We start from the raw sequence: 24,031 nt of genomic DNA on the forward strand, positions 1-24,031 counted from the left end.
CACCTAATATGAAGTTGCTCAAGACCTTATGAAGTTTCTCAAGACCTTATGCCGCCGAACGGAACTTAAATTCTGCCGGCCGTTACAACACCAAAAACGTGAGAGTTTCTTGACAGGCGACTGGCTAACAGTCAAAACATTGTTAGTATAATGTGATAATCACATGATCAGTCCAAAAAGCCGAACAGAAATCTCATTTAATCCGATTAGACTACTAAATCAAGCTCGAGATCAAGTAATGTACACCGTAGCATAATAAAAATTTAATCAGTGTAGTTTATTGGTTCTAGAAGGTTAATATTTTAATTTTAGGATTACCACATCAAACTTGATACGGAGAGTAACATGTTGTAGGTCAACTTAACTATAAAAGTTCTTTACAAACAGAACATAAACTCACAAAAAACAAAAATTAGAGGTCACAGACCATACGAAGTACATTAATTAATTAAGCAGACGACCCACCAGTCCATACAAGAATCGGTTCCCGTGCAATTCTATTTTTGTATGAATGTCTCCTTCGATTTATGCTGTTTTGCTTATCAGTGTTCTTTTAAGAGGAAGCTTCTTATAACTTCCCATACATCATACAATTGAAAAGACCAAAGGGATCTTCTAGCACGTGAACAAATGAAAGAGGACATTATGCAGGGCCTATTTGCTTAAACTATCAAGGAGTCTTGAGAGTGAGATACTCATTTATCTCCCATATCAAAGTGTTCGTCAAATGCTAAACGGTTTCAAATTGCTATACTTCACTGGATATGTTCTTCGTAGTAATTGTCGCTTATCACAGACACAAATCGTTCGAGCCATGGAAGCTGATGGAGATCCTTCATGGCATCAACATAAGAATCTGTACAACGTGGCGGGGATTGGTAAGCTTGGTGGTCCGTAAGACTAAATCCACCAGCAAGAAATCGCTGGATCAAAGCCAGCTGAGATCTCTCTTCATCTGAATATGCATCCATCATCATAGGCAGCGACTCGAATGAGTCCCACGCCCATTGCTCAAACTGCTGCGTCGGTTGAGTTACCAAATCTCGAGTATAATCCTCATCCCAGAATGCACATTGACAAGTCTGTTGGCTGTCCCTGTATTCCGCACCACAAGAATAACAGAATTCATGCCCGCACCTGCCAGTTTTCAATAAAGGCATAAAAGTTGTCAATACTTATCATTGATCCACCAACTTCCATTTCAGCAGAATATATTACCGTCTCAACGAGTTTTAAAAGACAAAATGGCATAAAATTTTAAATTAGTAAGCGTCTGCGTGGTTAAGGCAGGCAAACAGCCTTGCTGGCGCATTCAGATATGTAAGAAAGATCTATAGAAGTCGTGGACAATTGATTTTTCTTAAACTTAAGAATTTCTGTTTGACCGAGTATTTATAGATCCAATGAGAACCATCAACCTAGACCATCAGGGTATATTGGCAGAAAACTTCCCCAACTAACAAATATGTTATTTGGTTGACCCAGCTTTCCTTGAGTGTTTTTCCATCTAGTGCTGCTGGAGACAACCAATAATTTGGCCAAATTAGCGCTAATTCTTGTACTGGAATGAACAGGTCAAGCTTTATCAGTTATGATTCGAACTGCTCTCTCAAGCGATACTCCCCAGTTTTCAAAAGCTCTAATAAGCTAACTGCTGGTGCCCAAGTTACTTAAAACCTAATTTTTCATAACACTTGCAACCTAATTTTACTAACTTAGTTATTGGTTTTGGTCCCTCAGCTTCAACTACAAAAGTTGCAAAAGTTACAGTAAGACCTAATAATTAATTGATGATAGCATGAGTGTAGAAGTATTCCATCTCTAAGATTATAAAAGTAGTCTTGCCCTAAGATGACCTTGCCGTCAAGTTCGGTTAATTGCTCCATAAGTATTTCCTTAACAATAGCAGCCGCTGCCAGCACTCCGCTACCAGACAATCCATTAAAAATCTTGTCTTTCAATAGTGAAATCCTTGTTCATAAGCTTAACAAATGCAAGTTTTATATAAATGTGTGTGAAATACCAAAGTAACTATAATAGATAACATTGATATTGAAACTACTAAAGTCACTTGTAGACTAGAAGCTTCCGGCATGTTCTGGTGTAAATAGCCTTCAGAAACCTTTGAAAGCCCAAAAGTTTACACTCAGATAATAATGTTTTGCGTCAAACTAGTAGATACTTTTTCTTAAAATCATATTTGAACTACAATGCACTGAGAGGGAAATCTTTTACCTTAATCCCCAAGCTTCTCACCCAGTGTTGTAGTCTATGCCTTCAGCTATTTCAAATCAGTCACTACTTTGGGTCGTGTCTCCCCCCTCCCACCCCCTACCCCTATCGGATAAAATGGAAAGAATGACCTCTGAACAACCTAGTACTCATTTATATGATGTTTTTATTTGCTATATTGGAAACTTCAAAGCTCAAAGAAAAGGGTGATCTGGTCGGTTAGTCATGCTAGGCAAAATTGTCCATGCAAGCCTTTGAGGGTAAAATAAAGTTGCAGAAGGATGATAGACCTACTAATATACATGTATTTATACATGTATATATGTGTGTATAACATTTTCTTTTCCAATAAGTCAACTAAAGATTCAAATATTTCTATGCTAATGAAGAATAAGCTTTAATAGTGGACAATGTGTAGAAAGATTAACATCAAGGGGCAAGGAGATATCAGCTCATTGTAGATTGGGTAAGGGGTGATAAAGCAGTAATCAATTTGCACCAAAACAAGATAGACACCCTATTACATCATCTCCCACAAGCAACTTTGATTATCATATGCTTTACATTTTGCAGGCATTTGGAGGAGATGCATATAAAATGCAAGATTAAGCTTTTACGAGTACCTGCCACTTAGAGCTTGTGTTCCGAAATGTCAACATCAGTTTTTCAAGAAAATCTAATCATATAACAATCTACCCAGTATATGATAACGACAAACAAAATTTAGTTTCCAAAATCAGAATATCAGTGCATTATCTTCATAGATTCAAAAGCCCTTTATAGGACTCTGAAACATCAAAAAGTATGAAGGAACCAAATATACTCACCAGCATGTCATATGATAGCATCCATGTGCGAGCTCAATCATCCTCCGGCACTGTGAACAGCGCCTCCATCTTTTATTCTGTGCCAGGCGATGCAAAGTTATGTCGCCAGCTTCCCTCTCCTCCAAAGGGAGATTTTGGTAGACTTCACATGTCATTGAAGAATGCCATGGAACCCGACAATCCACACACATGAACCTCTGACAAACTGGGCATTCCACACAACTATCCTCTGACTGGCTTGATGAACTAGCCCGAGTTGACAAACATTCATGAGGATCCAAAAGAACAGAACAATTTGGATAGGGACAGTAAAGTTTGTCCGAGTTAAGAGCATTTGCTTCTTCAAGAGCTCTCACCAAAGATTCATAGGAGTTAAGCGGGAGAAAAGATATACATTCAGTAGCAGAGATTAAGTACTTGCATTTTAGCTGAGGGCACCTAATGGGGACTTGACCAGATTGAACTTTACCCTCAACATAAGTTCTCATGCAGTGAGAACAGAATTTGTGGGTACATTTTAATGTGCTCATCATCAGTAACAGTCTATCCTCGCAGCATATTGGACAATTCTCAGTTGATTCATCTCCTTCAAGATGGGAAGAGACAATCCCTATTGCTACTTTCGCCAAGTCCAACGCCTTTGCCAGACCAGTACTTGGGACAAGCTTCAGAACAAAAGCCTCCAGATCATCAGCATGATCCAGAATCCTTTGTCGCAATGCCATGAGAAGCGGATTATCAAGGCTCTCTTCATGCATAATCTGACCAAATTATTTACTATTAAAACAACGTAAATTAAAACAAATGCTAATACCCCAGAGAAAAAAATTAACTATTAATAGCCCGAAGCAAATTTACAGCAACTGAAATCAATGTCACACTTAATACATTTCACGTCCAGAAAGAAGTAATATCAATTGAGATTTTGTAGAAAAAGGATAGTTAGATAACCTGTTCTTCATGTAGGAAAATATTGCAATAAAACCAAAATACCCTGTAGCCGTATAAAAATTGAGCATCAAGATCAGACTCAACATCTACTTTGTAAAAGAACAACGTCTCAGTGTATTATCGGTAAAATCAATTGACATATCAAACAAAATAAAAGAAAATAGACTCGGCATCTAAATTTTTTTTGTTAAAAGAATCTAGAAACCTTGAATTTTACAGTTCATTTCCAGCTGATAAAATTCCATAAAGAAAGACCTGATTCTTCTTAGCTTCATATTAAGCATAATATGTACTATCTATCTAAAGTTTGCACATATCCAATTGCAAATTGAATGAAGCAAGAGCCAAAAAAGAGAACATTGAGATGCACGTATCTTGCAAAAAACAGACTTCTCACCTGCTGATATAATATCTCAGAGTCAGTAAAGGCATAAACTTTTCTAATCTTGTTCTTCACAGCTTCCAACAATCCATCCATCAAAGCCAAATAATCTGCCACAAATTCTTCCACATAAAAATCAAGCTTTTTCTGGATTTGAATAGGAGGAACACTTTCTGCCCTCTCCATAACCACTCCAATTCCTGATATCCTGCAACCAGAATCTCCAGGACCAGCTATAGAAATCCCTTTAAAGAACAATTTAATTGAATGTTCATCAAGATCTACCTCACAACTTTCCCTTACTAATAATTCCTTCTCCTCCTTTGTTACTTCATCCTCTTCTTCCTTCAAAGCTGTTTCCTCCAAGTCCTCCTCATCTTCACAGCAGCTACAAAAATCTTCCTCATCTTCTTCTAATTTCACTTCATTTGCTAAATTCACCAATAACCCATCACCATGAACTATTTGTTCTTCCATTTTCAGAGATTCTCAGAAGTACCCACAAATATTTTGGTCCTCCAGAAACTAATAGTACTACTAGTAATTTTTACACAATCTAATTAAAATCCATAACATAACTCTAAAAACTCCACAACTTTGCTAGAGAAAAATCCCAACTTTACCATCCAACTACTGAATCATAAACCAAGAAGAAATGATCAATTATTTACCAAAATGAGCTCAAAATCTCCAAGAGAACCAGACCAATATCATCAAAAGCTCTGATCTTTCCAAAAGTTTAAAGCTCCTGTACAAAAATTCAAGAACTACCCATTATCACTAGATCCATAAAAAAAAAGAGTAAGTGAGAAATACCCATCAACTCAAAAGGGAAAAAAGAAAGAACAATTTCTTCCTTGTACAACTCTAACTCAGAAAAGTCAAATCAATAAACCCACTAAGCTACCTAATTCAAGACCTTTCATTGTCACCAAAAAAGTTTCCATAAATAATTACTAAAACTTAAAGGGAATAAAATTATGAATAAATTAAAGTTCAAAAAAGAAGTGAAGGTTCCGTACCACAGGGTCTGGTCTGGTCTGGTCTGGTGTTTCAGCTTATATGAAAAGAATTTATCATCAGAATCATGTTATCAAGTTCTCAGAAAATGTTTATACGTATGTCAATATGTATGTATATGCAGAAGTGTATTAAAAAAACCCTAATCTGACAATGTTACAAGAGCAGAGCTTTTACTAAATTTTCTTTCTTCTTGTTCAGACTTGAGAGAGAGAGAGAGAGAGAGAGCCGGGGGGTGGAGGGGGGCATCAGTTGCGGTTATTATACGTGGTTGGCTTTAGAAGGAAGGGAAATTACTTGTTGTCTTGGATCTTTTATCGTTGATTTTATTCTCTTCACCAAAAATATAAGTTAGATTAAATTTCTGAGACATTAGAAGAAAAAAAATCTTTTTAGAGCATATTGTTGTGTATAACTAATGTATAATTTACGTATATGATTATAAGAAGTAAACAATGAATATAGCCGGCTATTCGTGTAAGAATCTCCTTTTTACCATCTTGAAAAAAAAAAAATGTTTAGTTTAGCTATACATATTAAGTAAATTTCCTAAGTGTCTTCCAACTCACCACCATTGTGGTTGGTACTAGTATTATTTAATTTTTAATCAGAATTTTTTAATATGAGATTTGAGTATAAATTTATCATTTATAAATAGCGCTTTACCATTAAAATGAAAATTTTAATATAAATTCAAATAGTCGAGCTACAAAGTGTATATTGAGAATGAAAAAAAAAAAGTTTCAATCGTTTTTATATATATTTCCAATATAAGGAGCAAATATTACAATAATACAATCCAGTAAAATTTTACTAGTGAGAAGATCGTCGGCTCTATGCAAGGAGCAAATATTAAGCTACTCAAAACACTACCACTTCAAAGCATGAAAACATTTTTGCTTTCCAATTAATTATGCAATTCCTGTATTCAAAGCAGAAAGGGGATAAATTACAAATCAAAAATATATGCGAAAGTAATTCCTATATTTAGAAGTACTAGAAGAATAATAAGTTACAATCATAAAAAATACAGACATTGGAAATTGATAAAAATTATGACGTGGCAGAAGGATAGTCTCGAATGCACAAAAGTTACATGGACAGTCATGTAGGATATATAGACCATTAGTGAATGACGTACTTAATCGATTAAGAAAGATTCTGTCAAAATTCGTTTTTATTCCTTCACGCCAATAAAACCTGAAAGCACATGGCTTTGGATTTTGTTTGCGAAAATTCACTTTGACTTTTTCAACGCTTTCCATGTATTAGTAAATAATTTCTTAATTAAATACATTATAATTTCAGGTTAAAATATAATTAGATGTTGAAATATGAGACACTCATGATTACCTCCATCTCTCACCTGCTTTATCTATTCCTCTCTTTAAGTATTGGAGATTGAGCTTGTAAATTTTTAATTTCTTTTGTCAGTGCAGGGATATTAGATAAAACAAAGTTATCCATGTTCATTTGAAACTCTTTTATTTTATTAAGTGGGCGTTTGGACATTAGAATTGTAAAATTCTGGAAAAAGGTGAAAATGGTATTTAAAAATTAGAATTGTATTTGGACATAAACATAATTTTGGATTGTTTTTGAAGTTTTGTGAGTAATCTGAGTGAAAATTTTGAAAAATAACTTTTTGGAGTTTTTCAAATTTTCGAAAATTTCCAAAATTCATTTTCAAGTGAAAATTTGAAATTTTATGGCCAAACACTAATTTCAAAAAAAACAAAATTATCGGAAAAAAGTGATAATTCTCTAAGTACGTTATGTTTGAGAAACTATAGGGAGAAAAGAGGGGGAATGGTTTCAGATTCTATTCTCTACTGCTACTTGTTAAACTTATATTCACGGGAAAATTTTAAAAAAAATAATAATCTTGAATTCGTTGATAGGAGAAAGACATATGGCTGTTCTATTTCACATGTCTATTGATTTTTTGTTTAAGTGATCGATAATTAGCTACATTAAGCTTTGACTTTTCAAAACAAACAATATTCTTCTGATTAAGAAAAATTCAATCTATATAATGTTCATATGAAAGATGTATTCAATTTCACTCCAATAAAGCACATACAAACAGTGAGAGCTAACTCAATTGATGAATTCTTAGGTATCAGTCGGTTCGGTTGGATTGTAAATATTATCGATTTAGCATATTGGTTATCGGTTTATAAATATATTAAACCAATAATCGAACCGATAAGATATCAGTTAGCCGGTTATATATCCTTATCGATCTGAATATCGGTTTACCCGATAAGAATCAAAAACATCCAAAAACACCATATTTTTATTATAGAAATTGTGATCATACTATTAAAGTGAATTTTTATTCTTAAGAAAAGAGGGATTAAATTTCAATTTTAGAAAATAAAATTTTCTTTGCATGTGAAAATCCCAAGAAATAATCTCAATTCTCAAAGTCAAAATTTAGTAGGAGTAACTAATAAGACATTCAACAATCCTATCTTACTAACTATCTCAATACAAGGGGGATATATTTACAGAAAAATAGTAAAAATTTAGTCTTGTAAATGCTCATAACTTATGCAACAAAAGAAACAAATAGAAAATTAAAAATCTGAATAAATAATCCCGTAAAGTCTAAAATTAAAAATCTTAACTGAATAATGGAGATGAGAAATTTTAAAACTTACTCTAAGGAGTGCGGTCTAAAGATGAAGAGTGACTATTGAGAGAATGAGAGAATGAAGTCGTACGACGGCTTTATTACTTAGTGGGTAAGATTATAATTTTGATAAAATTTATTAGGTTATCGGTTAGATCGTTAATAAAATGCACAAACCGAGACCCAAAACGATAACTGAATAATCAAATAATATTAAAATGCTAATGGACTATTTACCCAATAACCCGATACTGAACCCAATAGCTGTTGGGGATTTTCTTTCCTATATAATATTTTAAACTTATTTACCAAAATTATCCTAATTTTATATATTACCCACCCTAATTACTTATAAATTATATACAATCAATTATTAGTGCCTTAAATTAGGGGATTCAGCTACATCTTTTCCTATTCTCTCCATTTCTCTTTTAATAAGACTCCGTCCAGTTGTGTATTACTTATTTTAAGCCATAACAAAGGGAATTTCAGTTACAAAAAGGAAAAAGATACGTATGACAATAGCTTTGAACGCAATTGCCGGCAAAATTTATCCCTGTTTTCATCTCTATGATTGCTCTACTCTGCTTTTATTGAACAATTTCTTAACAATATTGTCAACCTACAGCACCAATCACAGTTGAATAAAAGAGGAGGTTGGAAGTTTTAGCAGATTTTAAATTAAATTCAACCACCTCCAAACTTCGGATTCAACTTTATATTACTATTTCCAAAAAGAATCTATGCTACCCAGTTAATTTCTCATACAAAATTCAAATCTCACATAAAACCCAATTTCTCTAAAGTGCGATGATGGTGATTTTAATGTGAAACTCAAAATTTCTCCACCCAAATCATTCAGTTCACATTAATATTCAAGTTTTTTCGTTCAAACAAACATGAGTCAGTGCACATTAGTCGATTTCGAATTCACTCTTTACTTTTCTTTCCTTTATAAATCAATTGAGAAAAGAACAATGTATGGTACATCAACATACAAATTAGAAATAAATTTCGTACAAATTTAATGCAAATGTAAATATCTACAACATCATACATAGTAAAAATAAATTTTATACTAATTATATAGTATACAACTTATCTACAACTTTCGTACATTATTTTTACCCAGCTAAAAATAACTACAATATCATACAACTTGAACACAATTTTTATAAAAATTTTATATAATTTGTCTTTTGTATGTATTTTTGTATTTATTTTGTAAGTGGTTTGTTCTTCTTCCCTCTGAAATTCCAGTCAAAACTTCCTCTCTTAAAATAATTTTGATACATATCAACAACTTTATGTAAAAATATAGTATTGATAACTTATACAAATTTCATACAATGATTCATACATTATATAACTGTATTTCAACTTTCATACATTATTCAAATAAAAATATATATAATTACAACAAAATACAACTTAAATACAATTTACATACAACTTTAATATAATTTTGTAAGTATATTATATGTCATGTATTTTTCTTCTTTTTCGAGTTTCAATCTGAAATTCAGCCAAAATTAAGTCTAATCTTCACCAAACACCCTCAAAATTGAGATATAAAATTCAAAGAATATTCTCAATTATTTGCAACAACACCCAATCCAAACAAACAATATTTTTTAAAAACTCAAATTCGAATTCAATGTTTTGAAACTCTTTAATGGTTGTCAATGGTGGATAATCAAACACATTCATAATTTATTGATTGAGAATTTCAATTCAAATACTAATTGTGCAATATGAAAGGAAATAGCTAAGTTAAAACTCTATATTAAAACAAGTGAAAATCATTGATAAAAAGAGAGGATAAAACACAGAGAAAAACGAAGGAAGAAAAATTGGGGAAAGAACACTGAAGAGAGAGAGAGAGAGAGAGAGAGAGAGAGAGAGAGAGAGAGAGAGAGAGAGCATGGATGCGGAAATAACTCATTCCCTATTCAATTCCTAATATAAAGGGATACTCATTAATACTAATTTATATATAATTAATAATTTGTATATGTCCATGTAATTAAGTTAAAACTGTTCAGTTTTTGTTTAAGATGAAATAGTCTTAAAATTAGAGTGAATGGGAAATGGGATTTGGATTTGGATTTGGATTCGGATTTGGTCAAATGATCGATCAATTGATTAATTTTTTGGACCAAATTTATTTGTTAATAGTGAATATTAACGTGATATAATCCGTGTTTGTAACGGATGTTTTCCAATCCGTGTATTGTGTTGCAACACTAAGCAATAAGCAGCCTAGTGTACCTCCCACAATGGTGCAAGTGCTCCTCCCACCAAGCAAGTGTACATTCCACCATGTAAGTGCTTCCTCCATGATATCCTAGTGCTTGTTGCACCATGGAGCGGGTGAATTTCTCTCAAATAACTGCTATAAATAGAGCATAAGTTGGAGAGAAAGAAGAACACATCGGAAAAACACTCGAAACACTCTGTATACACTTAATATACACTCTGTATACACTGGATATACACTCTGTATATACTGGATATACACTCTGTATACACTGCGTATACACTGGAAAAACGAATTGCAATCTGATATTCTCTTCAATAAGAATTCAACATTGGCTATACTTTGCGTTCCTTCCTCTCAGAATTTCCATTCGACTTCTGAGTTGTCCTCCTTATTCTGCATTGTTTTTAACTACAAACAAAGCATCCATAAGTGTGATTTGCTGCCGAACTTTGTGTTCGCTGAAACATTGGGGTTTGAAGTACCGCTACACCAGTGTGTAATTCGTTCTATCCTGGGAGGAAATAATCTATAATCTTGGGTACTAGGAGGGGATTAAATTCCTTAAGGAAACACTGTGAATTCAGTGGGCTCGAATTAATTTCTATATCATTTAAATTTACGTTTATAAGATAATGTTTTATTTTTTCCAGAATTATTATTTACAAATACAGGATAACCATGGATCCAACAAGCTTAAGGAATTTAAAGAATTTTAATTTCTGTATTTGTGTTATTCTTATTATTCTGGAAACTTAAAACCTTTGTGGTTTTGTGTACTCCCATTTGGAGAGTAAAGCCTTCGTGGCGTTTTGTTGGAGATTAAAATCTACGTAATTTTTCACTCCAGTTTTAAACGTTTATTAAACGTTTGTTTGTGTCATATTCTCTTCATAAAAATGGCAAATGACGGAAATCAAGCTGTTCCGATGATGACTGCCAACGCATCGACAAGTCGAACTCTGGCGTTGGCACCGGCAGAGAAACCCAGAAACTTTTTCGGGATGGATTTCAAGCGCTAGCAGGAAAAGATGTTCTTCTACTTGACTGCGTTATGTCTACAAAAGTTCATCAAGGAAGATGTTCCTGATCTTCCAGATGAAACTCCAGAGAATGATAGCTTTCTCGTGATTGAGGCGTGGAAGCATTCTAACTTCTTGTGCAGGAATTATATTCTTAGCGGACTGGAGGATAATCTGTATAATGTATACAGTGGCGTGGAGACGTCTAAAGAACTGTGGACTGCGCTTGAAAAGAAGTACAAAACTGAAGATGCCGGGATGAAGAAATTCGTCGCCGCAAAATTTTTAGACTACAAAATGGTAGATAGCAAATCTGTTATTACCCAAGTCCAGGAATTGCAAGTGAATATTCATGATCTACTTGCTGAAGGTATGTTTCAAATAAATACTGATATTGAAAGTAAAATTTTTAGTAATTTTACTAACGGAATTTTCATTGAAGGTCTTGTCATCAATGAAGCATTCCAAGTAGCAGCAATAATTGAGAAGTTGCCTCCATTGTGGAAGGACTTCAAAAATTATTTGAAACACAAACGAAAGGAGATGTCCCTTGAAGATCTCATTGTTCGATTGAGAATCGAAGAGGACAATAAAGCTGCTGAGAGAAGAGGCCGTGAAAATTCAACAATAATGGGAGCAAATATTGTTGAAGATAACAAAAGGAGAAAGAAGGCTTCAAGTTCGAAATACAACCCAAGCAAGAAGCGGTTCAGTGGAAACTGCTACAACTGTGGGAAAACCGGACACAAATCTACGGAGTGTCGTGCTCGGAAGAAAGACAAGCAAAGGGGTCAAGCAAACATGGTAGAAAAGCATGATGATGTTGATGACTTGTGCGCCATGCTTTCTGAATGCAACCTGGTAGGAAACCCAAAGGAGTGGTGGATTGATTCTGGAGCCACTCGCCATGTTTGTGCTGTGAGGGAAGCATTTTCTACATATGCTTCTGCTGGACCCGAAGAGACGCTCTCTATGGGAAATGCTGCTACAACAAAAATTGAAGGATACGGTAAGATATTTCTCAAGATGACTTCTGGCAAGGTCATGACTTTGAACAACGTCCTTCATGTTCCCGAGATTAGGAAGAACTTAGTCTCTACTGGACTTCTTGTAAAGCACGGTTTCAAGTGCGTTTTTGTATCTGACAAGGTAGTGATTAGTAAGAATGAAATGTTTGTAGGAAAAGGTTACCTTACTGAGGGCCTTTTCAAGCTGAATGTAATAGTTGTTGAAACTAATAATAAAACTTCAGCTTCTTCTTACTTACTTGAGTCAAATGATTTATGGCATGTACGTTTAGGTCATGTCAATTATAAAACCTTGCGAAAAATGATAAACTTGGAAGTATTGCCTAAGTTTGAATGCGAAAAATCAAAATGTCAAATATGTGTGGAATCTAAGTATGTTAAACATCCTTATAAGTCGGTTGAAAGGAATTCAAATCCTTTAGACTTAATTCACACAGATATTTGTGACATGAAGTCAATACCATCTCGCGGTGGAAAGAAGTATTTCATAACTTTTATTGACGATAGTACTCGATATTGCTATGTTTACTTACTTAATAGTAAAGATGAAGCAATAGACGCATTCAAGCAATACAAAAATGAAGTTGAAACGCAACTTAACAAGAAAATCAAAATGATAAGAAGTGATAGGGGTGGTGAATATGAATCTCCTTTTGAACAAATATGTTTAGAATATGGAATTATTCATCAAACAACAGCCCCTTACACGCCCCAATCCAATGGGATTGCGGAAAGAAAGAATCGTTCATTAAAGGAGATGATGAACGCATTGTTGATAAGTTCTGGTTTGCCACAGAACTTGTGGGGGGAAGTCGTTCTTACGGCTAACCGAATACTAAATCGAGTACCCCATAGCAAAACACAATCCATTCCATATGAAAAATGGAAAGGAAGGAAGCCCAACTTAAATTATTTTAAAGTGTGGGGGTGTTTAGCAAAAGTGCAAGTTCCTAAACCCAAAAGGGTAAAAATAGGACCAAAAATAGTTGATTGTGTTTTCATAGGATATGCGACTAATAGTAAAGCATATCGATTTCTGGTTCATAAATCAGAAAATCCCGACATTCATAATAATACGGTTATAGAATCAGATAATGCTGAGTTCTTTGAAAATATATATCCGTATAAAAAGGAATGCGAGTCGATTGGTGAAGGGATCTAAACGACCTCGGGAAGAAACAAAAGAAAGTACATTTAATCAGGGGGATCCAAGACGTAGTAAACGTCAAAGAACGTCTACTTCGTTTGGACCAGATTTTGTGACTTTCTTATTGGAAAATGAGCCTCGAACATTTAAAGAAGCTATGTCTTCTTCGGAATCATTGTTCTGGAAAGAGGCAGTCAATAGTGAAATAGAATCCATATTGAACAACCATACATGGGAATTGGTTGATCTTCCTCCTGGAAATAAACCTTTGGGTTCTAAATGGATTTTTAAGAGAAAAATGAAAGATGATGGCACTATTGATAAATTTAAGGCAAGACTTGTTGTCAAAGGGTATAGACAACGAGAAGGTCTTGACTACTTTGATACATACTCCCCAGTTACAAGGATTACGTCCATACGGATGTTAGTAGCATTAGCTGCAGTGTATGGTCTTGAAATTCATCAAATGGATGTTAAAACGGCCTTCTTAAATGGAGAGTTGGAGGAAGAAATTTACATGGAACAACCTGAAGGGTTTGTGGTTCCAGGTAAAGAAAATAAGGTATGTAGACTTGTTAAGTCCCTTTACGGACTAAAACAAGCACCCAAACAATGGCATGCGAAATTTGACCAAACAATATTGTCAAATGGTTTTAAGATAAATGAATGTGATAAATGTGTGTACATTAAAAATGTTCCAAATCACATAGTCATTGTTTGCCTATATGTGGATGATATGCTGATAATGAGTAATAACATTGCCAACATAAATGCTACTAAGCGTATGCTAACTAGCAAGTTTGATATGAAGGACTTGGGAATTGCGGATTTAATTCTGGGGATTAAGATCCAAAAGACTCCTCAAGGTCTGGCATTGTCACAATCTCATTATATTAAGACAGTACTTGAAAAATTCAAGCACTTGGGCTTTAAAGTTGCAAAGACTCCAATTGACGTAAATCTTGCACTAGCAAAGAATAAAGGCCAAAGCATATCACAATTGGATTATGCTCGTGTGTTGGGATGCTTAATGTACATCATGAATTGTACACGACCAGATATAGCTTGTGCTATAAGTAAACTAAGTCGATACACGAGCAATCCAGGTCAATCTCATTGGATGGCAATGAAACGAGTTTTGGGATACTTAGAACATACCCAAAACTTTGATTTGCACTACAGTAAATATCCTGCGGTGATTGAAGGATATTGTGATGCAAATTGGATCACCGGTTCAACTGATTCGAAGTCCACAAGTGGATATGTATTCACTATTGGTGGAGGAGCGGTATCTTGGAAGTCGTCCAAACAAACATGTATTGCCCGCTCTACAATGGAGGCTGAGTTCATAGCCTTAGATAAAGCCGGTGAAGAAGCTGAATGGCTCCGGAATTTCTTGGAAGATATTCCATTTTGGCCCAAACCGTTGGCACCAATATGCATACACTGTGATAGCCAAGCGGCAATTGGAAGGGCTGGGAGCGTTATGTATAACGGTAAATCTCGTCATATACGACGAAGACATAAAACCGTTAGGCAACTTCTCTCTAGAGGAATTATCACGATTGACTATGTAAAGTCAAGTGATAATGTGTCGAATCCACTTACAAAAGGCCTAACTAGAGAGGTAGTTGAGAAATCATCGAGGGGAATGTGACTATGGCCGAGAACAAGTCATTGTGGCGGTAACTCTACCTAGAAGACTGGAGATCCCAAGATCTAGGTTCAAGGATATCAAACAAAGTCATTAATGACGGTTCAACATTGTCAACAAAATTTTTTAGTCCATTCTCGTGATGAGACAATGTTCAGTACCAAGGATAAAGCATTAAGGCTTTTTAATGATTTCTAAATTTGATACAGGGTATATCAAATAGTGTATCTACGGGATGACACGTTTAGGAATCACCTATGTAAGTGTGAAGTGTTAGCCGCTTCAAGGAGAATTTTGCAAGGCCAATTCTCTACGCACTTATGAAACCAGGCAGTGTTCATGGCTGAAACGAACACAACAATGAGAACCAAAGACGGTTAAGGGATTGATTGTGTGACTTATGGTTGTCTAGGTATACACTAAAGTTCGACGGTTCAAAGATATCAAATCTACCGATTGACCGAGTATATCCGACATAAGTTCACTACGGAAAGTTCAAAGGGAAACCTACTTATCCAGATGCAATTAATTCTTGCTTGCAAATCACACAAGTTTTTCATGCATACTTCCGTGATATAGCCATTCCCCATTCATGTGGGGGATTGTTGAGTTTTTGTTTAAGATGAAATAGTCTTAAAATTAGAGTGAATGGGAAATGGGATTTGGATTTGGATTTGGATTCGGATTTGGTCAAATGATCGATCGATTGATTAATTTTTTGGACCAAATTTATTTGTTAATAGTGAATATTAACGTGATATAATCCGTGTTTGTAACAGATGTTTTCCAATCCGTGTATTGTGTTGCAACACTAAGCCATAAGCAGCCTAGTGCACCTCCCACAATGGTGCAAGTGCTCCCCTCACCAAGCAAGTGTACATTCCATCATGTAAGTGCTTCCTCCATGATAGCCTAGTGCTTGTTGCACCATGGAGGGGGCAGATTTCTCTCAAATAACTGCTATAAATAGAGCATAAGTTGGAGAGAAAGAAGAACACATCGGAAAAAACACTCGAAGCACTCTGTATACACTTAATATACACTCTGTATACACTAGATATACACTCTGTATACACTGGATATACACTCTGTATATACTGGATATACACTTTGTATACATTGTGTATACACTGAAAAAACAAATTGCAATCTGATATTCTCTTCGGTAAGAATTCAACATTGGCTATACTTTGCATTCATTCCTCTCAGAATTTTCATTCGACTTCTGAGTTGTCCTCCTTATTCTGCATTGTTTTTAACTACAAACAAAGCATTCATAAGTGTGATTTGCTGTCGAACTTTGTGTTCGCTGAAACACTGGGGTTTGAAGTACCGCTACACCAGTGTGTAATTCGTTCTATCCTGGGAGAAAATAATCTATAACCTTGGGTACTAGGAGGGGATTAAATTCCTTAAGGAAACACTATGAATTCAGTGGGCTCGAATTAATTTCTGTATCATTTAAATTTACGTTTATAAGATAACGTTTAATTTTTTCCAGAATTATTATTTACAAATACAGGATAACCACGGATCCAACAAAAACTTGATCAGGGAGGGTAAATAAGTTTCATATGCAGTATAGGAAGGCAAAAATTCCTAACTTTTTTCGGTTCGGACTATCAATTTTACCCAATATATGCCCTACCCTAAAATGGATGGTTCAAACCTTAACATTAGTTAGCGCGTACGCTCGTTTTATTTTTCTCCGTCAAAATGTAATTAAAAAAAGAAGGTATAGCGCATGATACTTAATTGTATATACAGTTGTTCAATCATCATCCATGTAGAACTTTATAATGTAAATTTTCTTTTCTATTTTAATTTTTTCACTTAACTCTTATATTCAACACGGTAAGGACATGTCAGAGGCGTATGCATCTTCAAATTGTGACACTAACTTATGAAATATCATGTGTATGTGTACGCCCGGAGAACAATCCTTTTTCAGCGCTATCATGTACGTTTGGCCAAACATCCAATCACCTATTTATTTTAGTTTTTTAAGAAACTTGGACAAAATAAAAGTGCAAGCACTAAGGGCAAGTTCGATAGATGTATTAGATAAAATAATCATGGTTTAAACTAGGCACTATATAGATTGTCTATTTAATCTTTTGTACACATTTCAAATTTATAACAATTAATACACGTATAGTTTTATCTGCCAATTTATGTATTATTTTATACCATGACCAATGTGGTATAAGTAATACCATAATTAATTATATATTAATAAAACTTTCAAAATGAAAAAACTATCCCTAAGGGTCTCCTCAATTTTTTTTCTCAAGTCCTTATATAATTTCAAACTAAATATAAGTTTAAGTTATACATCAGTTATCCAATTTCTAATATAATGAATCAAACGCCTAACAAAAAGTAATTTATACAATATTAACTTTTGTTTTATTACTCTATGTATTATAATCTATACATAATTTGTTTCTAAACCAAACAAACACATTGTTGAAATATGCAAATATATCAAAGTGGGAAAACAGCAAATAAGTTGGACAATCAGGTTGGTTGATGCCTTCTATTCGCCATTGCTTATCAAGTAATCTAACTACTGGCCAACTCACTTGGTAGTAACTCATCCCATATCCTAGTTCAATAATTTCTCTCAACTTAATTTCCCTACGCCTCTCTTCTCATATTGGGATAAGATCTTATTACAATATTTTTATTTTACTAGTTGATTATTAAAATTGTCTTATTGCATCGGTTGTAAACAAATACATAGGGTGTTTGGCTAAGCTTATAAGCTGGTTAAACTGGCTTGTAAGTATATTTTGGTTTTTCTACGCGTTTGGTAAATATCCAATGCTTATAAGCCAAGTACTTATAAGTTAAAATCAGCTGTAAGCCATAAGTTAGTCACCCTCAATTTATGACTTTTCAGCTTATAAGCACTTTTAATTTGACCAAGACTTTTACTAGTTTATCCTTAATAATATTTTTTAATTTATAATTTTTTTAATTTTCTCTTCATTCCATATTCGTTGTTTATCTTTTTTCTCTGCAAAGAAACTTTTTAATTCATAATCTTTTGTAAAAACTTTAAAGGTATTTTAATCTTTTTAACAAGAGAACAACTCATCAGCACTTTTCTACCAAACATATCAACGGCTTATTATCAGTTTTAGCAGGTTTATTCAAACACGTAAATGCTTATTTAAAAAATTAATTTCGACACTTAAAAATGTTTTTCAACACTTCAAGCTTATCAATTATTTACAATCAGTTAATCCAAACAAACTCATAGTTAAGAAATCAATAGTGTTAAGTCATAATCTAGAATCATATCGTACATTTTAATGGTTTAGGAGGTCTCGCTAATCCTCCAAAAAAAATCAATTGGTTGGCCACTTGCCGTTTCTCCCTTTTTCTTTGGCTTTCTTAGCGTATTTTAGGGATTAAGAATTAATTAAAGATTAGGTGGAATATTCTTGGTGTTGGTTGTCATTATTTGGGAGAGATGACATGTATTTCTATCAGTGAACTGTTTCCTTTTGTCCTTACTTGGAAAAAGTTAAACCTACACAACCCTTCACTTATACCGTGGTCGGTTGACCTTTTCCATATTAATTATACTCTCAAAATTTTCTTCTGTACTACTCTATGCGATTGTAGTATCTTTGCCTATGGAATAAAAGGTATTTGCGTTGTCCCAAACTCCATTATCATTTTATAAAACAACAAAGTGTTAGAACCAAATTTACTTTAAAGAAAATCCTTCATCTTTTACCTAGGAACTATCATGTCAAATCATTAAATATAAATTAAATGTGGAAGCATACCTGAATCTATGAGTGCCATAGAGTTAACTGAATCTTTCGATCTACGGTCTTCTTAATCAAGACGTGAGCCGTTTTACTCTTTCAAGCGATGGGATGTTAGAAAGAAAAACCTTACATCTAATGTATGAACCATAACCCATTTAATAGGTGTACAAGTTTATGTATTTCTAGTTTAGCCCATCATTAAACTAGAAATAACATCCGGATATCTACACATAAAACCTCATACTTTATAAGGTATTCTTTTGGCCCGTTTAACTTTAAACCGTAGTAAATCACGTTAATTTAGGCCAACCTTATGGTGGTAGTAACCACCACACAGTTATTCTTAGTACAATATATGTGCAAGTCCATAAATTCTAACAATCGCCCACTTGGACTACACACACACACACACACACACACACACACACACACACACACACATATATATATATATATATATATATATATATATATCACCTTATGAACTCAAAATATTTGCTATCACAATCTGAAATACCTCAAAACAATCTCGTCTATTAATCATGTCAATATTGGACCAAGGCGGTTTTTGGTACATTTATCGTAACTAAACCTTCCTTGATCATGAAAACCAACATAACCAAATGACATAGATCAAATATGGATGTGTAACATGAAAAGTACATGCAACGTGATCTAAGCATGCCTATTTTCAACTAGTCCAACTGAAAAACAAGTCAGAATAAAAAATAAACTGAATACTTTATTTCTACAAAAATATCCTCAAAATATCCATAAAATTGAAACCATAAACTGAAAACTATAATGTGTCTATAACATAAGAGCATTTTAAAAAGTTACAAACTCCCACTAAAACTGAGTATCCTCAAATTACATGACACACATATGAGCAATGTGCTCGTGAAAGACCTTGGGTGGCAGTCCCTTAGTAAGCAGATCCGCAACCATGGAATTTGTTCTAGTATGCTCTATAGACACATGGCCACTCTAAACTCTTTCTTTAACAACCAGGAATTTAATGTTAATGTGGTTTGACTTTGTTGAACTCTTGTTGTTATTGGAATACATGACTACTGACTTATTATCACAAATAACTTAAGTGGTCTTTCAATACCATCCACAATCCGCAGCTCAGTAATAAAATTTCGCAGCCATATCCCATGATTAGATGTCTCATAACATGCTACAAACTTAACTGTCATGATGGAAGGAGCAACAAGTGTTTGCTTAACACTCCTCCATGATATAGCTCATCCAGCAAGCAAATATATGTAGCCCAAAGTAGATTACGTGCTATCTTGGCATCCAGCAAAGTCGACATTTGAATATCCAGTGATTTCTAACTTATCCGACTTTCTGTATGTGACCATGTGATCCTTTGTTCTTTGTAGATATTGCATAACTCGTTTGGCTGCTTTCCAATGATCAAGTCCCGGATTGCTCAAATATCTACTCAACATCCCAAAAATATACGAATATCCGGACGCGTACAAACCTGAGCATACATCAGACTCCCTATTACTGAAGTATAAGGAATCATTTGCATTTCCTTAGTCTCAAAATCATTCTTGGGGCATTGTTTAAGACTAGACTTGTCTCCTTTAGCAATAGGGGTATCACCTGATTTACAATTTTGTATGCCAAATATCTTTAGTACTTTCTCAATATACGCCTTTTATGATAATCCAAGAATATCTCGAGAGCGATCTCGGTATAACTGAATCTCTAATATAAAACTTGCATCACCAAGATCTTTCATCTCAAAATACTTTGTTAGAAATTTCGTAGTTTCATGCAATAAGCCTATATGATTTGTGGTAAGCAATATGTCATCGACATACAAAAACAGAAAAATATGCTTACTCCCACTAAACTTATGGTATATGCAGTCATCAAAAAGATTCATCTCGAAACCAAATGAGACAACAACTTGATGAAATTTGTAATACCATTGACGAGACATTTGCTTAAACCCATAGATAGATTTCTTCATTTTGCAAACTATTGACTTTGTATCACCGGATACAAAATTTTCTGGTTGTACCATATAAATTGTCTCATCAATATTACCATTGAGAAATACTGTCTTGATATCCATCTGATATAACTCAAGATCAAAATGTGTAAGTAATGCCATTATAGTCGTGAAAGAGTCTTTCATTGAAACTGGAGAGAAAGTTTTTTTATAATCGATGCCTTCTTTCTGTGTGATCCCTTTAGCAACAAGATGTGCCTTATATCTCTCCACGTTACCCATCGAATACCTCTTGATTTTAAATATACATTTACAACCAATAGGTTTTACACCTTCAGGCAATTGGACAAGGTCCCACACCTCATTGTCTTTCATGGACTTCATCTCTTCATTCATGGCAAGAATTCACTTTTAAGAGTTAGAAAATTTCATGGCTTGACGAAAGTTGATTGGATCATCTTCCATCATTCCAAAGTCAACTTCATGTTCTTGGAGAAACACAATGTAATCATCTCGAATTGCATTTCTTTTATGTCTAGTGGATCTTCTTAATGGCATTGGTTCTTGAGGCTGTATAGTTTGTTCTTCTAGAACATCTTCTTGAACAGGAGGATAGATAACATTGTCCTGATCCAAATTTGCTTCTTGAACAATGTCATGTATGGAAAGCTGTTCCGGGGCATTATCAATAGCAATTAGAGGTATTTCAGTATGTTCCTCTTCAAAGACAAAATTCTTAAATCTTTCCCCCCCCCGCAAACTCAACATCCTTAAAGAACCTTGCATTATTCGTCTAAAAAATAACCTTAGTAGTGGGATCATAAAACTTGTGACCCCTGGATCTTTCAGAGTATCCAATAAAATAGCAACTTACAGACTTAGATTCCGGTTTCTTTTCATTTGGCCTATAAGGCCTTGCCTCAGCTGGACATCCCTAAATGTGCAAATGCTTTAAACTAGGCTTTTTTCCTGTCCAAAGCTCATAAGGGGTCTTACCAGTTGCTTTAGTCGGAACTCTGTTGAGTATATGCCGCAGTCTTTAATGCTTCTCCCTAGAGTGATTCAGGCAAGGTAGAATGACTAATCATATTCCTTACCATATCCTTAAGCATTCTGTTTTGTTTTTCAGCAACACCATTCATAGTGGGCGAACCCGACATGGTGTACTGTGGGACGATACTGCATTCCTCTAGGAATTTCGCAAATGCCCTTGGACGTTGTTCACCTGATCCATCAAATCTATCGTAGTATTCACCCCATGATCAGATCTAACTTTTGCCAAGTTGGTTCTCAACTTTAGCTTTATAATTTTTGAACACACCTAGTGATTGCGATTTTTTATGAATTAGATAAAGGTAGCCATATCTTGAGAAGTCGTCTATGAATGATATAAAATATTATTGACCATTCCAAAAAGCTGTAGGGAACGGTCTGCAAATATCAGTGTATATTAGTTCTAAGACATTTGATTTTCTGTTGGCTCCAAATCTCATAATATTTGTTTGTTTCCCCTTAGCAAAATCAACACAAACATCAAAATCTAAAAAATCAAAGGAATCGAGAATACTAGTGGACATAAGCCTCTCAATACTCCTTTTGGAGATATGGCCTAATCTCTTCTGCCACAATGCAACTGAATTCTCGCTGGTTAATTTGCACTTATTACCAGTTATGTTAACATGCAAGGATTCATTGAACGAAGCAACCATATCGAGTAAATATAGATTATCGTAACCTGATAAAGAACCAGAACCAACCAATTTTGAATTATAAGGGAGACTGACTTTTCTATTTCTATAATGACTCGACTGGTCGTTTCGAGAGTTATAGCCCCATTCTTCCATTTCCTGCTTCTTTTGTGTTCTTCAGCTATATTTTGACTTACCGAGTTAGTTGGTTCGGGTCCGGAGTGGTTTTGGAGTAAATTAAGACACTTAGTCTTTTTTTGTGAAGGCTTAAATTGAAAAAATTGATCGGATGTTGACTTATATGTACACGAACTCGAATTTGAATTTTTATGGTTTTGTAGTTCCATTAGGTGGTTTTGAACTTAGGAGCACGTCTAGAATGTGATTTGGAGATTCGTGGTAGAATTAGGCATCGATTGGCGAAAGTTGAAATTTTGGCCATTTGGCCGGTAGTGAAAATTTTGATATTAGGATCGGAATGGAATTCTGGAAGTTGTAGTAGGTTCGTGGTGTCATTTCTGACTTGTGTGCAAAATTTGGGGTCATTCATATGTGATTTGGTAAGTTTTGGCGTCATTTGTGAAATTTGAAAGTTTAGAAGTTCTTAGGCTTGAATCCGAAGGTAATTTGGTATTTTGATGCTGTTTTGAGTGATTCGAAGGCTCGACTAAGTTTGTATGGGGTTATGTGACTTGTTGGTATATTTGGTAGAGGTCCCGAGGGCCTCGGGTTGATTTTGGGTGATTGACGGAACAAGCTTGTGATTGGAGGGATTGCCGAAGTTGAACTCAGTTGTCATAACCGCACCCGCGGAGTGGGAACCGCAGGTGAGAGACTGCAGAAGCGGAGAAAGAGCCGCAGATGCGGCCAAGGTAAGTTGGGCTGGAGCCACATGTGCAAAGGATTGGTCGCATCTATGAGCCCACATGTACGAGACTTGGGGCGCAGATGCGAAAGAAGGGAAATTGGCCAGTTCTGCAGAAGCGGAAGGGTGTGCGCAGGTGCACGCCCCTAGGTGTGGAACTTGGGGCACATGTGCTATTTTGAGGATTTAAGTGGTTTCCGCATGTGCGAGTACAGATGCGGTTCCGCAGGAGCGGATATATGGTTGCAGGTGCGGAAGACCTGGGCAGAAAGTATAAATAGCACACTTCGCGAATTTTGGTTCATTTCCACCATTGTGAAGTCGATTTTTGGAGCTTTTGGAGTGATTTTGAAGGGAGATTCAAGGGGTTTTTAGTGAGGTAAGTTTCTTGAGCTCTAGTACTTTTATCTATGGTGTTTTCCCGTTGTTTTATCAATTAATTAGTGAAAATTAGGGGTGAAATGAGGGGTTAGAGCTTGGGAATTTTGGAGAGTTTGATTTGAGAATTTGAGGGACCAAATGGAGTCGGATTTCGATAAATTTTGTATGTATGG

General features: G+C 34.8%; 1 protein-coding gene across 1 annotated transcript; it reads right to left on the bottom strand.

Annotated features, from left to right (window-relative positions):
• Positions 1–328: 328 nt before the first annotated feature.
• On the bottom strand, positions 329–5,666 carry LOC104210646 (E3 ubiquitin-protein ligase RSL1). The gene is made up of 4 exons (XM_009759597.2): positions 5,415–5,666; positions 4,408–5,140; positions 3,060–3,820; positions 329–1,137 (listed from the first exon to the last, which is right to left on the bottom strand). The coding sequence occupies exons 2-4, from the start codon at positions 4,867–4,869 to the stop codon at positions 756–758; spliced, it is 1,605 nt and encodes a 534-aa protein (XP_009757899.1). The 5' UTR covers positions 4,870–5,140; positions 5,415–5,666; the 3' UTR covers positions 329–755.
• Positions 5,667–24,031: the final 18,365 nt, after the last annotated feature.

This window comes from Nicotiana sylvestris, chromosome 2, assembly GCF_000393655.2.
Source record: "Nicotiana sylvestris chromosome 2, ASM39365v2, whole genome shotgun sequence".
NCBI lineage: Eukaryota > Viridiplantae > Streptophyta > Magnoliopsida > Solanales > Solanaceae > Nicotiana > Nicotiana sylvestris.

Coding starts and splice junctions, on each gene's coding strand:
- LOC104210646 (XM_009759597.2), bottom strand. CDS start 4,869: ATGGAAGAACAAATAGTTCATGGTGATGGGTTATTGGTGAATTTAGCA. Junction 3,821..4,407: donor CTGAGATATTATATCAGCAG/GTGAGAAGTCTG, acceptor TAATTTGGTCAG/ATTATGCATGAAGAGAGCCT. Junction 1,138..3,059: donor TGCTATCATATGACATGCTG/GTGAGTATATTT, acceptor GAAAACTGGCAG/GTGCGGGCATGAATTCTGTT.